This window comes from Lampris incognitus, chromosome 2 (genome assembly GCF_029633865.1).
Source record: "Lampris incognitus isolate fLamInc1 chromosome 2, fLamInc1.hap2, whole genome shotgun sequence".
Classification (NCBI taxonomy): Eukaryota; Metazoa; Chordata; class Actinopteri; order Lampriformes; family Lampridae; genus Lampris; species Lampris incognitus.
The window spans coordinates 98,120,543-98,135,813 of record NC_079212.1 but is presented as its reverse complement, the minus strand read 5'-3'; the positions used below and the strand labels follow the sequence as shown (position 1 = coordinate 98,135,813).

Here is a 15,271-nt window from a genome sequence, read left to right as displayed (position 1 = left end):
GTTCCATGCCATAAGCAACCATCAGCTGAATCATCACCGGTGCTGATGATTGCTTACAGCATGAAACAGGTTTGTACCATCTCATAAAGAATTTACTTGAATCACTGAATTATATATATGTATATATATTTTTTCCCCTTCTGTTTTGTAAAATCTGTTTTATAGGTAGACTAATAGTAAAGGTTTCCCACCATGAGGGGAAACTGGACGGTGTTTCTGCTCCTGAGCTGTTCAATCTAAACCTTGTAACCCCCCCATTATTCTCTCTCTCATATTCTCTCTCTCCCTCTCTCACGTTCACTCTCTCATATTCTCTCTCTCCCTCTCTCACGTTCACTCTCTCATATTCTCTCTCCCTCTTATATTCTCTCTCTCTCCTCATATTCTCTCTCTCCCTCTCTCATATATTCTCTCTTTCTCTCTCGCTCTCTCTCGCTCTCATATTCTCTCTATCTCTCATCTGCATGGTGTATCTCCCTCTGTCGACTGACAGCCTGTGAGTCTTTGGTAAGAGAGACACCTTGTGGACGTACTTCTAAACCAGCCCAACAGACAGACTGACACAGCTTACTGTGGTCCTACAGCACCATGTCATGATCAGTTCAGCACACGCCGACTGACTTCAGTCATTATTTGTCATTGGCGCTGGACTGTACAGGTCACGTGTCAGAGAGTCAAGGCGGGTTTCTCTCAGCTGGAGGGCACGCTAAAGGAAACCGCTGTTATCTTCTTTGTGTTTAGGACCGTCGCCTCACAGCAAGAGGGTCCTACATTTAACCCTAGCCCCTCTGCATGGACTTAACATGTATGAATGAATGATATTTATTCGCCTAGTACATTTACACACTGCCTTTAACCCATCGTAATTATTAGTGGCAATGGGCAGCAAGTTCTCTGGCACCCAGCTGTGTGCGTGTGTGTGTGTGTGTGTGTTTGTGTTTATAACACTTATCAGTAAATATAAGTCTAAGGCATTCTGTTTTTTTTCTTTTCATGAAATATCATTCACGGAGAAAAAGCAGATATGAAACGTGAAGGCCCGAGCCATCCCAGCAGTGATCAGAGCAGTTGCTGGGAAGCGGATACACCCTTCATGAGGTCCTGGATCTCCCAGAGGACTGGATGGAACCCCGGCACACAGGGGAACAACCACCGCCCCATGGAGAGTCGGGCTGAAAGAGGTAAGAATAATCGTTATAATAATAATAATGATAAGACCCTGAGAGCAGGATAAGCGGTTCAGATAATGGATGGATGGATACTTTTCATTGTAGTAGTAATAGTATCATTATTTTCTTGGTTTTTTTGTTGTCACGGATGTTTTTGTTTTATGATCTGATGAGATGAGATGATGAGATTTAAGCAGAGCGATATGGTATCAACTCTTTGGAGGAAAAAAACAACAACAACAACCTTGAAATAAAACTTTGTTTTGCCCTCACGTTCATTTCTTTTTTTTAAAAACATACCAGTTCAGAAGAGATGATATAGGATCAAACTGATACCCCTCATTGTTAACATAACACAGTCTGTTTTTCACATGAGCGCTGTGCATCATGGGACGTGCACTGGGTGGTCCGAGATTTCCCCGCTCATTCAGAATCATAAACGGTCGGCAATCATCCCTAATTTCCTGCCGTTCGGTTCACCCATCTTGGAAACACTCCGGTGGTCAACATGCCAAGTTGCATGGACATGACCTACATGGATACTGGAGGACCCACACACATGACGTATGGCGCACAACACTGATTCAACGAAATGATTCTTTCCTGGCTTCAGCATCTGGAAAACAAACAGCAAGCGACATATTTTGTTCTATGTTTCAATGCAGATCTATAATGCTTTCATGAATTTAGAAGAAAAGGTCAGTTTTTCTTGAATGTTCTCCGTATTTGGGCAGGTCCAAGAGGGCAATTTCAAGTTTCAACTTGGTCCAGATGGGCAGATTTCGAGGGAGGGGGTTGGGGAGCTCAGAGGAAATGGGTGTTGAGAACTCCACCTATATCTCACTCCACATTCCTCGCTCGTACCTTTGACCCCGAGGTTTCGGAGACGGGGAGTTTGGGAGAGCAGAGACGAGAGAAGGAGGAGGAGAGCAGCGACTGTGAGGAAAACCCGACGGCGGAGAGAGGATAACCAGTCACATAGGCACAGCGTGTTTGGACCTCGAAGGGTGAGAAGTTCCTCTAAATACCTCATTCTTCTCGTTTTTGTGACAAATATTTGCAGCAGTTTGGGTTTTATGAATGCATATATACTGCAACGGTCACAGAGGCCGTTGAAGTGCTACAGAAGAGAAAAATAAGTCATTAAGCATGTTTATGATCATTGGCTACGAAAAAAGCGACATAAAATGTGAGTAAAAGCCTGTTTTTGGTTAGTGGGAAACCAAACAAGGGTTGTTTTTCTGCTAACGATGTAAGCTGTCCTTGTTTGGTACCCCGAACCGTTATGTAAACCAGCTGCAGAGCAGACCCAAACACATGTGCCTCCCTCACCGGTCATGATGGGTCTAATAGAAACAAAGGTCTCTAGGCAGTGCTGTGCGAATAACGGTACAATGACACAACCGCGTGAAAGCCATGAAGTCCCTCCTATCCACTGTATTATGAAGGACCATATAATAACGCCTAGTATATTTTTTTACCAAGCTTCTGTGTAAACCAACAGGCCACTTCTGATTCACACCAGATTATTGAGAATACCAATTCACCGAATCCATCCAAAGTCAAAGGTGCTTATAGGAAACGTTAATTCAACCTCAGGTGGGTCTCTGGTTGCAATGCGGTGCTGTGGAAAGCCAGCAGACAACATCAACGCTAAATGGTTTGTTATATAATTGCTATTTCCTCCTCTCCCTTTTTGATTTTTCTTTTTCTTTTTTATGGAAAAACAGTAGGATTATCCAATCTATTTTGCTTTTAATTTTTCCATTTTGACCCATGATGGTTTGTTGAACCCCCGTCTGTAGGCCTCAGCTTACAGCCTCCTTCTGGAAATGTAAAAACCTTAAACCTAGTTTAAATCTGCCATGTTATTGCAGATCATAGTTGGGCAAGATTGGGATTGAGTTTTGCACCTTTCCATATCAACGACTTCCCAAAGTTAAAAGAGTCTAGACTGTTCCTCGGTGAATGGTTGCACATTTTCTGATAACCAAGATAGATATAGAAGATATTTCATTACAAAAACATCTGCTACTTCCAGGGCGATGGCAGATTTTTTGTTGTTGTTGTTGATAATCTCTGTGCAAATCTTAAATCCCTTGGTTTTACAGGAAAAGGACGTATCCATGTCTAAGAAGTCAGTATTTGTAGTTGATGAGTAGATAAGCGGTTCAGACTTGTTTACACATATTACAGAGGTAATGTTGTGGTTTTAAGCTGCTCCTTAGAGGCCGGTGAGGCTCTGTAGATAGGCTGAAATTCCCCCAGGCTGATGCGACCCCGGCTTGGTAGATGGGCAGAGATGGTCAGTGCAGATGGAGAAAGGCCTGATGAAAGAGGACGGCGCCCCCTCCAGAGGCTCACAGAGAGTCTGATGTTCCAGCTCACTGCTGCAGCAGTCTAACCCGCTTCAGAACAGAACAGCAAGAAGGGAAGGAGCTTCACAGAAGCCAAATGTGCAACAACAAAATTAAAAAAAAAAAGGGGGGGGTTTTCGCTTGTAAAAATATGTGAACAAACATTTACTGGAAGTCGATTTGTTTGGTATTGTACGGTACCACAAGGATATCCAGTCAAATTCTTAAATATTTTACTGCCAAACCCTAAAAAAAAAGGAAACTATGACCACGTCTCACGGTGCCAAAATGGTTAAGTTCGAAGCAGCCTAAGAGACAATATAATATAAAATTAAACAAGTTAGAACGCCATAGCATCGATTGAACCAATATGTTAAAGATACGACCCTGAAAATTGTTAAGTATCTTTGAGATGAAGATGTCATTTTTGTTTAACTTACTGACATCCAGCGGGTTGCCAGTACTGGTAATTGCATTGGTGTCAGACCACAAGTTCCAGAGATCTGCTCCAAAAAAAAGCAAAAAAAACAAACAAAACAAAAAATATAAATTCACAACTTGGGGCAGCCCCATTCTTGCCACCAAACAAACAAACAATAATAAAAAATGGTCGAAGTCGTCCTGCCATTTCCTCTCTTCTTTGAACCAGCTCACTATTCTTTGAATTTGGCTGCTGTGGTAATTACACGAAATGTTATGAGCCCCATCATATGTTTCTTGGAAAGTCCTGCCAAGACATTAACCACTAAAATGAACAAATATAAAGGCGCCCATGATTTAGATTGTCACAGATCACACATTAACATAAACAAGCCAGCAATAGAAATTATCAAAAAGGAATTCTTGTCTGCATATAAATCTTTCAGATTACAGCTTTCAAGGCATGTCTGTGCAGGCACTACCTTAGAGAACTCACCGGCAACCATGGTTCTCCTGCTGATATCTGTGACCGTACTGCATCTGGTTACCCTGGCCATGCTTCTCATCGCCACTGTGGAAAAGGTAAGGGTTAATATACGGACGGGTGACAAATGAAAGTAAAAACCAACATAAAGTGTCTTAGTATAAGGTGCTGGTCCACCACAAGACCTCCAGAACCACTTCAGGGCTCCTTGTCATAGAGTCTACAAGTCTCTGAACTCTACTGGAGGGATGGACACCATTCTTCCAAAATATATTCCCTCATTTGGTGGTTTGATGATGGTGGTGGAGAGCGCTGTCTAACACGTCGGTCCAAAACCTCCCATAGGTGTTCAGTTGGGTTGAGATCAGGTGACTGTGAAGGCCATAGCATGTGATTTACATCATTTTCATACGCATCAAACCATTCAGTGACCACTCGTGTCCTGTGGATGGGGGGCATTGTCATCCTGGAAGAGGCCACTCCCATCAGGATAGAAATGTTCCATCATAGGATAAAGGTGATCACCCAGAATAACTTTGTGTTGATTTGCAGTGACTCTCCCCTTTAAGGGGACAAGTGGACTCAAACCATGCCAGGAAAACGCCCCCCACAGCATAACAGAAACCCTGGACCCCCTCACTGTAGGGGTCAAGCGTTCAGGTTTTGACTTTAATTTCTCACCCATCAATATAAAACAACATTTCTAATATAGAAATCAAGACTCTTTTCTCTAGTCTTTGCAATAAATGCATATCTCTCATGAAATAATCTTTTTCATCTTTAAAGCTCCCTACAATAGCATGAAAATGTGAAATGAAAATGGTTAGTTGGCGTCACCATCCACCATCACCATGCGCGCATACCAGTGTTATGGGGTGGCCAGTAGGAATCACTGCATTTATAGCAGTTTAGTGCCAACAAACACTGTGTCACTGATCAGCCAAAACATTAAAACCACTGACAGGTGAGCAAATAACGTTGATTATCTCGTTACAGTGGCACCTGTCAAGGGGTGGGTGGGATGTATTAGGCAGCAAGTGTACAGCCAGTTGAAGTTGATGCGTTGGAAGCAGAAAAAATGGGCAAGCGTAAGGATCTGAGTGACTTTGACCAGGGCCACATTGTGATGGCTAGATGACTGGTTCAGAGCATCTCCAAAATGACAAGTCTTGTGGGGTGTTCCCGGTATGCAGCGGTCAGTACCTACCAAAAGTGATCCAAGGAAGGAAGACTGGTGAACCAGCGATAGGGTCATGGGCGCCCAAAGCTCACTGATGCTCGTGGGGAGCGAAGACTGGCCCGTCTGGTCCGATCCCACAGACGATGTACCGTAGCTCAAATTGCTGAAAAAGTTAATGCTGGCTATGATAGACAGGTGTCAGAACACACAGTGCATCACAGCTTGCTAAGTATGGGGCTGCGTAGCCGCAGACCAGTCAGAGTGCCCATGATGAGCCCTGTCCACAAGCGAAAGCACCTACTACAATGGGCACGTGAGCCTCAGTATTGGACCATTGAGCAGTGTAAGAAGGTGGCCTGGTCTGAGGAATCACGTTTTCTTTTACATCATGTGGAGGGCTGGGTGTGTGTTTTTCATTTACCTGGGGAAGAGATGCCACCAGGATGCACTATGGGAAGAAGGCAAGCCGGCGGAGGCAGTGTCCTGCTTCGGGCAATATTCTGCTGGGAAACCTTGGGTCCTGGCATTCATGTGGACGTTACTTTCACACATACCACCTACTTAAAATTTGTTGTAGACAAATACACCCCTTCATGGCAATGGTATTCCCTAATGGCTGCCACATGGAAGTGTTTGAGGAACATGACAGAGAGTTCAAGGTGTTGCCTTGGCCTCCAAATTCCCCAGATCTCAATCCGATCGAGCATCTGTGGGATGGGCTGGAAAAACAAGCCCGGTCCATGGAGACCCCACCTCACAACTTGCAGGACTTAAAGGATCTGCTGCTAACGTCTTGGCACCAGATACCAGAGGACACCTTCAGAGGTCTTGTGGAGTCCACGCCTCACCGGGGCATAGCCATTTTGGTGGCACGAGGGGGACCTACACAATATTAGGCAGATGGTTTTAATGTTTTGACTGATTGGGGGGTGTGTGTGTGTGTGTGTGTGTGTGTGTGTGTGTGTGTGTGTGTGTGTGTGTGTGTGTGTGTGTGTGTGTGTGTGTGTGTGTGTGTGTGCGTGTGTGCGTGTGTGCGTGCGTGCGTGCGTGCGTGTGTGCGTGCGTGTGTGTGTGTGTGTGTGTGTGTGTGGTGTGTGTGTGTGTATCAGGCGACAGGCATGGGCACAAGTCCATGAACACTGGGATGTCATCTAGCGCTTTACCTGTGCCACAGCCCATAGGGTTAGTGGTTGTGTCGGGAAGGGCATCTGGCATAAAATTTTGCCAAATCAGTATGCGAATTGACAATACCATACTGGATCGGTCGAGGCTCCATAAGGGATCAGTCAAGGACTGGGTTAACAATGGCTGCCATTAGTGCTGTGCCCTCACAGGGTACCGATGGAAACTGTAAAATCCACTGTGGTGACCCCCTGAGAAACAGGGAACAAGCCTCTTGTGATGGCCTGGCGGCCTGTCCAGGGTGTCTCCCCGCCTGGCTCCAGCATCCCTCCCCGTGACCCTGAGGGCAGGATAAGCAGCTTGGATAACGAATGAATGGATAAAGCAACCACAAGATTACCGAACAAGCAAATTCCCATCGGTTGTACGACATGCACCGAGAGCTGCTTGACAGACACGACCTCATTTCATAGCTCCCCGTCTAATTCTTCGAAAGCGTTCTCAGCTTCGTGGTTTTGACACGTGAACGAAGAGTGTCATAAACACAGATTAATATCAGCGTCTTTTTTTCTAAGAACTGTATCTGTCCCCATCTTTCTCTCGCTCTCTTTTTCCAGGCATGGTGGGTATGGGCAGACTCCCAAATCACAGACCTGTGGTACGACTGCTTTCATGACAACGCAACAAGTAGCTGGCTGTGTGCGTCTGCTAATGAGACCGGTAAGAGACCCTCGATTTTCCCGCCATGGCTGAGTTTGCAGTGTTACTTCACGGGCACGACGACTTCTGGATGTGTGTGAGGATGTGTGTTTCACAAGTGTGTGCATTTGTAGGTGTGTGTGTGGTGTGTCTACATCCTTATGTGTGCACGTGTGTGCGTGCTTGCTTGCATTTGCCGGCATGCCGGTGTGTTTCAGTGTTTCGCTGTTGGCACAAGCACGCCCAAATGCTCACATTTGTGTGGCTTATCAGACACCGTCTCATATTATTGTCTGTTGTCCATTCCCAGACTGGTTACAGTCTGTCCAGGCCCTGATGGTCCTCTCTGTGCTCTTCTCCTCCATCTCCTTCCTGGTCTTCCTGGGTCAGTTGTTCACCATGTCCACAGGAGGGCTCTTTTACTTCACAGGCCTCTGCCAGACCTTTGCAGGTGTGTTTTATAGGGGGGGGGGGGTTTCCTTCGCGTGTGTGAAAACGATGACATCATCCCCCCGACTAAGCACAGCACTGGGACACCAGCGTTTTGTTTGTGTGCGCTAAAAAACAACAACACAACTTTGATATCTTACGACAGTGTGTGACAAGTAAAGAATAAATTACACCTTCCTTTCTGATAGACTGGTTAGAAATAAGAGTACACATATCGCATTGCAGCAGGATGAAGTACTTTTAAAGAAAAAAGCCTTTATCGGCGTCCGGGTGGCGTGGCGGTCTATTCCGTTGCCTACCAACACCGGGATCCTGGTTCGAATCCCGTGTTACCTCAGACTCGGTCGGGCGTCCCTACAGACACAATTGGCCGTGTCTGTGGGTGGGAAGCCGCATGGGGGTATGTGTCCTGGTCGCTGCACTAGCGCCTCCTCTGGTCGGTCAGGGCTCCTGTTCGGGGGGGGGTTTGGGGGGAATAGCGCGATCCTCCCATGCACTACGTCCCCCCCCCAGCGAAACTCCTCACTGTCAGGTGAAAAGAAGCGGCTGGCGACTCCACATGTATCGGAGGAGGCATGTGGTAGTCTGCAGCCCGCCCCGGCTTGGCAGAGGGGGTGGAGCAGAGACCGGGACGGCTCGGAAGAGTGGGATAATTGGCTGGATACAGTTGGAGAGAAAAGGGGGGGAAATCCAAAAGAAAAAAAAAGCCTTTATCTGTAAACCCTGGTTGTGTTTAGAGTCGGGACGTTTGACATTTGACACGGTCAACAAATGAGCCGAGGGTTCGGTTTTAAGAAACTTGTCGTCCTCATCATTGCACTCACGCACCGTGGCTGAACATTGAAGATCTGCGCTGTGATGGTCTCCAGTACACCGGGACAACCGGCCTTTTTTTTTAAATAGTGTAAGGAGAATATGGCCAGCCGTTAACTTAAATGGGTTTTGTTGTGTGGCGTTCCAGGTTTCACGGCCTTCGCCGCCTGTCTCATCTTCACATTCCGCAGGGAAGAGATCTTGGACGACTCCAGAGACGTCAGCACCGGACGCTTTGGCTACTGTTTCATCCTGGCCTGGGGCTGCGTCCCCCTGCTCCTTATTAGCGGAGTCCTGTATGTCCATTTACGCAGGAAGCAGTAAGAACAACAAAACAAAAAATCAAGGAGAGCGAGAAACCCGCACAGGAAGTGATGCCTGGATCGTTAATATAAGTTGGGAATGTGTACTAGAGGAGAGAAAACCGAGCATGAAGTACCTCAGCATGAAATAAAACGTTCTTCTCATTCTGCACTACATACCCCACAAGGATAATTGTGTCAATGTTTTTTTCCTTTGTATTTTGTTGTTGTTTTCTAATTAAATAATGCAACCCAAATACCTCTTCGTGGTGGTGGTGAGCTGAACATCTTGCTTCAGCAGATGCCCCAAGACGTGAAGTTGCCCGAGGAGCTGCATTCGTGCATTACACTGTACTTATAAAGAGCTGATTGTACTGGCCCAGCAGTACTGTACTGTGTACTCTGTACACACTGTACTCTGTGTGTGTGTGTGTGTGTGTGTGTGTGTGTGTGTGAGTGTGTGTGTGTACTGGCTCTAGTATTCCCACGACCCCTGAGCAGGATAAGTGGTTTGGATAATGGACGGATGGACGGATGGATGGACGGATGGATGAATGGATGGATGGATGGATGGATGATTGTATTGGCTTTGTGCATTGTTGCTGATGCGTAACCCACCGCCACGGAGGGACGACACAAAGACGGTGTGTGACACGTTGCTTCGTGGTATTCGCTATCGCCTTGGTGGGAAAAAGCACTCGCCACCCCTCCTAAAAAGAGCCGGCGCTTCAAGGGGAAGCCAACATCATTCTCGCCTGATAGGCCGGCTCACATATCACAGTGGAGATTTAAGACACACACATAATCTTTTTCTTAAAGAGGATATAAACACTCACAGAGGCGCGCTTGGTAGAGCGCCAAGGGGCAAAAAAAAAAACGCCCGATGTTTTGACAGCAGGTATCTTCACGCTTTTGAGTTCGATTAACAGATACGCCGGCAATTTGTAGCCTCCCTTACGGCTCAGGTGACTCCTGACATCTCGGATAGGTCTTGTTTTTTTGTTTTTTTTTAATCCCTGCTGCTGCCAGCAATCTTGCCCATCAGGCTGGGCCGGTTAGAGTACAGCATCACGAGTAAACTATGATAAAAATGAGAGGATCGCTTTCATGTACAGATAATGGATATTTGAGCCTCAGAAATATGATTCAAGGAGATTAAATCTTTACTGTCGAGAAGTGTAGGAGCTAAAAATCGAGATATCAGAGAAGAGCTTTTTATGAGCTATGGACTCTGTCCTGTGTGTGTGTGTGTGTGTGTGTGTGTGGGTCTGCAGAGAGTACAGGACATGCGTGTGATCATAGCTTTAGAGGCTAAAAGTATCTGTCAGCGGCATTGAATGCCTCGCACCATTGAGCTATGTGCACTAAAAGGCAATGGGAGGGAGAGGAAATGAAAGGGAGGTGACAGCTGAACCACCACAGCTCGTTGGAGGCTACTGGCAATGTTTGAGCCTGAGAGGTGAGACATAAGACATCATGTCCTCCTGAGGTGATCCACCTGTCCCGTGGTAAGTGTCGTTGCTTTAGCATTCAAAATTATTATTTTCCAAGAAGTAAAAGGAAAAATACACTGCTTGTGTGCTGCCAATCATAAGAGTGTGTGGGACTAAACTTGGAAATGCTGCTACTTTCTTTCACACAGGGAAGGAAGGCGTTGGACGCCGTTCATCAGGAACAGCGAAACATCTGATGACCTCGGGTCTGTGATGCCAGTTGAGTCAAATATACTTTATTGATAAGGGATCTGTTCTGCAAAGGTACAAAGACCGCCAGATAGTGCCCTTTTGCCAGAAGAATGAGATCTGTCGTCGCCTTTATTAATGTGACCGGTAGTATGAGCTGGCCCGGGGTGACAGTGTCTTCGTATGAGAGTGGTTGGTAGCTTGAACATCCGTGACTGTCTGTACTAGAGAAGACCAAGCAGCAGCTATGTCGAACTCCCAAGAGCAGAGCCTGGACGAAGACGCGATGTTTCTGCCAGTGACCGAGTCCAGCCCAGACTTCCTCCACTGTGAGAGGGAGCGCCACGCTCTCGAAACACTCATGCGTGCCGGCCGGGGGGCCTTCTACACCTGTCTCACCAAGGAGCACTTGGGCTTCTTCCTGTCCCCTGAAGAGGTCGACTGGATAACTGGCCGGGTGCAGGATCACCAAATCAGCCAGTCGCAGTTAGAAGAGAAGGAGAGCGCAGAGGACAGCAACTCGGGGGCGCAGGACTTCTCTGTCTGCTATTTCCCCACTCACTCGGACACCCCCGCCCCCTGCCTGGAGTTGGGCTGGCCCGAGAAACGCTCCTGGATGGGAATGGGTCGTGTCACGGTGCACACCAGCCCCCCTGCCGAGGGGCAGCCTCATATAAGAGAGATCATCAGGAGGCACTTGCAAGGGGCCTGCCAGGTATTCCCATGACATATGATGTATGGATTGTTGATGTGATCGTTTGTATAAAATACAAATTTTTTTTTGGATGGGATCATTTTTTGCATTTTTGTAGAGTGGAGGAATTGGGGTGGGGGGGTGCTATTTATTTGGTGTATGGGTCTCTGCTCAGACGACGGTCAATGACAGTCCAAACTGAAACTGTGTTTACTACACAGGTCATCGCCATCGTGACTGACTCGTTGACAGACGGCGCAGTAATTGGCGATCTACACAGCGCTGCCTCCCGGGGTGTCCCAGTTTACATCATTCTGAACCAGAGGTCTATCCAGGAGAACTTCAATCCCAACAGGCTCAGGCATCCGGTGAGCCACCGTTTCACAGTCCACTCACCCTCTTCTTGCATCATCGCCCACCCTCCATCGTATCTGTCCACTATGCTTTGTGACGTAACACAACAAGAAGCCCTCCACATGTTCACAACTAAAAGAAAAGAAGTTCTACCCGCCTGATACGTCAATACCTAAATATGTTGTTTTGCAACGCAGCAGCAAGAAAACCTGACACACCTCATAAACATTCCAGACACGCTCTTCGTAAAGACCGCAAGGGTGTTCTTACTTCTTCTTCAGTTTTTTTTTTTAATTTCGGCATGCTAATGTTAGTATTGCAACATGTGCATATTTACCCTGACGATCCGATCAACATGCAGCTGAACCGGTTCTGCTGCATTCAGCTGTCTGCAGGGCTCTGTATAAGCCATACAGCCATATCTGACTGAGATTAGTTGAAAAAGTAAACACGGTAATTTTCATAAATACTGGACACGAGTCAAATGAATTCCCATATGCGACATGATAGAAGTTCAGGTCTTGACGATATGTCACGAATGACAACAGTGGTAAATGTGTATCGTCTCCTTTGGGCCCATGGGTAAAACCGTGGTTGCAGATGTGTGACGTTGTGACATCTGGCCTTGCTCCTACAGAACATGCAGGTCCGTGTTCTTGGAGGGAAAACCGTGTGTTCAAGGGATGGAAGAAAGATGGTGGGAGAGATGAAAGACAAGTTCCTCCTAGTGGACCTGGAGACAGTGATTCATGGCAGCTATAGGTAAAATGGCCACATGTTCCATCCTGCTCCCATGCTGTCCATCACACGCTCACTAGGTGACATTAACAGGCTGTTTTTTTTTCCTGCTCGCTAGTCTCACGTGGACGGATGCCCACCTGCACCGACAGCTGATCACCGTTTTAAACGGCCCGGTGGTCGAGTCATTTGATCAGGAGTTTCGGATCCTTTTTGCGGCCTCGTCCCCCGTCCCGGACACATGGAGGGCCGCCGTGCCTCCAGCGGACGCGCCTTACCAGCTGAATGACCCCTCAGACCTCTGTTGGCCCAAACGTCCCACCCTGGAGCCGCTCGCCGCCAGCCCCCCGCCACCTCTGCCTGCTGAATCCCCACTAGACTGGGAAGCACTGGGGGTCTTCCATAGAGACAACTATGACCGAGACGGTCCTGTCGGTCATCAGGAGAAACTCACGAGTACAGAAAGGCAACTGTTCAGCAACACGCCATTTGAGAAAAAGACCCTCACCCTGGACAAATTCTCTCATAACAGAAATAGACTTGTGGACGAGGAAAGGTATACATGACATCTCAGTTAGCTAAACGATACGGAGCCTCTCTAAATCCTCTGAAGTGCCTTTTTGAACGATTCACTATACAACTATTTTCCTTTTGCAATGATTTTTTTCTTCTGTGGGGGGCAAATCAATTGGAGAAATGATAGAGAATAGCTTAATTTTGCTTTTTACTGGAAGCTACGTATGGCGAATGAGGGAAAACATGCTCTCTTTCTTCGTTATCGCTCTTGAAAAAAACTTTACCCGTTGAGCACAATACAGCTGCTGTGAATTTTGCGTCACGGGTTGTTGGTTTGTTTGCCTTTACACTCCCTCTCCCTTTGTCTGGACCAGGAAATATGTCATTCTTCCAGCAACATTTTTGCGGTTACACTTAAATGTTTTTCTGCTTTTATTTTACATAGCACCACACAACCCTCTCTGACGGAAACCCGCGCCTCTACCGGCATAGAGAGAGAGCAGAGGTAGCAACGCACCGATAACACAGACGCTTTACAAATGCTTTCATACAATTTAGGAATATATTCATTCACTGTGACTTGTTTGTTGTTGAAATACGTTATCCAATAATATGCACATTTTGCTTCCTCCAGGATTGGACACAAAATACAAAGAGCCTATTGCAGGCAGGTCTCCGCAGAGAGGACTGCTGATTCCGAGGACAGGACACTGGTCAGACTGAGCGAGAACAGGAGGCAACCAGACTCAAGGCCCGACACGGCGACCTTGACCTCTACTCAGAAAAGGGAGCGTTCACTGAGAGACAACATTTTGGAGGAGGGGATTATCAGGGACGAGACCGGCGTCAGGGCAGAGGGCCCCTCTTCTAGAGTAAGTAACCACATGTCAGCGTCGTCATTGTAAGTTTCAAACTGCCGGAGTCAAATTAGGGGCCCACTTCACGTTTGCAAGTCGCTCATGTTCTGTGTCCGTACGTACATGCATATTTAGAAAAATGAGAACGCTTTCCTGCACGAACGATTAAAAGGACTCACTCCTGTATTTACAATGCTGTCAGGATGTAATGGTGCAATATTTGCCAATTTGGGTGGTGGGATGCTGGAGCCTATCCCAGCAATCATTGGGCGGCAGGTGTCGCCAGGCCGTCACAGGGCACCTCTGCAACACAAATCTCACATTTCAAATTATCCCACAGGGGTAAATGTTATCTCCAACATCAACAAATGTGGAGGTGGCCTTACAAGTTTTGTTTATTTCTGCCCGGACAAGACAGAGAGGACTTGTGTCCGGCAGTGATTACAGCAAAAAGAATTTGTCTGTAAACTTAGAAAGAGTTTTGTCTCCGTGTCTGTCGAAGTTAAACCACAAGCTGCCGCCCCCGCTATTGGTTTGAAAGGGAATGAAACATGCAGAGTGAGTTGTGCAGTTAATTACTGCCCACTCACCACCAGTTGTCATCTCCTGTTCCTGTCCATACACACACACACACACACACACAGCCAAGCTCATATCCATTGCACAACAACTGGAGTCAACTCTGGTTGTTACGACCTGTTACCAGCAGGACTCGTTGTTAGCAAGTTGTCGCCGACTTTAAACTTGACCAGACCGAGGAGCAACAACTGTAGTTAGCTCTGAAAAGGGCCTTAGTTGTCCGGCAAGTCCAAATGGCAAAGTTGAGATTCCTTTCTTCCCCAACAGAAACCTTTGATACTGAGGGTGCCGCAGTGTGAGAACTTCAGCTCTTTGAGTGACATCATAAGAAGGCTACAAACTCAGCCGAGCTCTTCGGCACAGCATGAGAGAAGAACTAGAACCACAGTGTCCGAGCTGAGCCGGTCAATGATGGACCTGAGCATACAGAACACGCATTCAAATAACGAGGAGAGAGGAGCCCCCGCGCCAAGGCTGCTGGCCAAAGTGAATAGGATTTGTCTTTTTTTAATGTGTGCATGTGTGCATTTAGAGAATGAGAGGCAATACCTGAGAAATTACATATTTAGAAATTGTATGTTTTCTTCTTTTTACCTGACAGTGCTTTGACCCGGGTCACATGACACCTGCCTTTGCCTTGATGAGGCAGAGAACGGATGAGGTTAAGCCTGCATTATATCGCTCCACCACAGCTCTGCTGACCAGCAGCAGTCCGCGGAGTTCCAGTTTTGGACTACAAATGGACTGGAGGAGACCACAGACAGGCTGGAATGGTTGGCATGAAGAACTGGAATGAACAGCAGGGAGGAAATGCCAGAGGGAATGTCTTCTTTAAGGAGAGGTGCCTTGCAGTGT

At 46.9% G+C, this 15,271-nt stretch overlaps 2 protein-coding genes across 2 annotated transcripts; both read left to right on the top strand.

Annotated features, from left to right (window-relative positions):
* Positions 1-2,050: 2,050 nt before the first annotated feature.
* emp3a (epithelial membrane protein 3a) lies at positions 2,051-9,173 on the top strand. The gene is made up of 5 exons (XM_056275032.1): positions 2,051-2,176; positions 4,393-4,528; positions 7,350-7,452; positions 7,742-7,882; positions 8,843-9,173. Exons 2-5 carry the CDS (start codon positions 4,451-4,453, stop codon positions 9,016-9,018), a joined length of 498 nt encoding a protein of 165 aa, XP_056131007.1. The 5' UTR covers positions 2,051-2,176; positions 4,393-4,450; the 3' UTR covers positions 9,019-9,173.
* A 1,752-nt stretch (positions 9,174-10,925) lies between these two features.
* Positions 10,926-15,212, top strand: fam83e (family with sequence similarity 83 member E). Its single transcript, XM_056300888.1, has 7 exons — positions 10,926-11,393; positions 11,594-11,740; positions 12,364-12,488; positions 12,583-13,020; positions 13,615-13,852; positions 14,684-14,902; positions 15,018-15,212. Exons 1-7 carry the CDS (start codon positions 10,926-10,928, stop codon positions 15,210-15,212), a joined length of 1,830 nt encoding a protein of 609 aa, XP_056156863.1.
* The last annotated feature ends 59 nt before the right edge of the window (positions 15,213-15,271 follow it).

Coding starts and splice junctions, on each gene's coding strand:
- emp3a (XM_056275032.1), top strand. CDS start 4,451: ATGGTTCTCCTGCTGATATCTGTGACCGTACTGCATCTGGTTACCCTG. Junction 4,529..7,349: donor TCATCGCCACTGTGGAAAAG/GTAAGGGTTAAT, acceptor CTCTTTTTCCAG/GCATGGTGGGTATGGGCAGA. Junction 7,453..7,741: donor TGCGTCTGCTAATGAGACCG/GTAAGAGACCCT, acceptor GTCCATTCCCAG/ACTGGTTACAGTCTGTCCAG.
- fam83e (XM_056300888.1), top strand. CDS start 10,926: ATGTCGAACTCCCAAGAGCAGAGCCTGGACGAAGACGCGATGTTTCTG. Junction 11,394..11,593: donor ACTTGCAAGGGGCCTGCCAG/GTATTCCCATGA, acceptor TTTACTACACAG/GTCATCGCCATCGTGACTGA. Junction 14,903..15,017: donor CGCCAAGGCTGCTGGCCAAA/GTGAATAGGATT, acceptor TTTACCTGACAG/TGCTTTGACCCGGGTCACAT.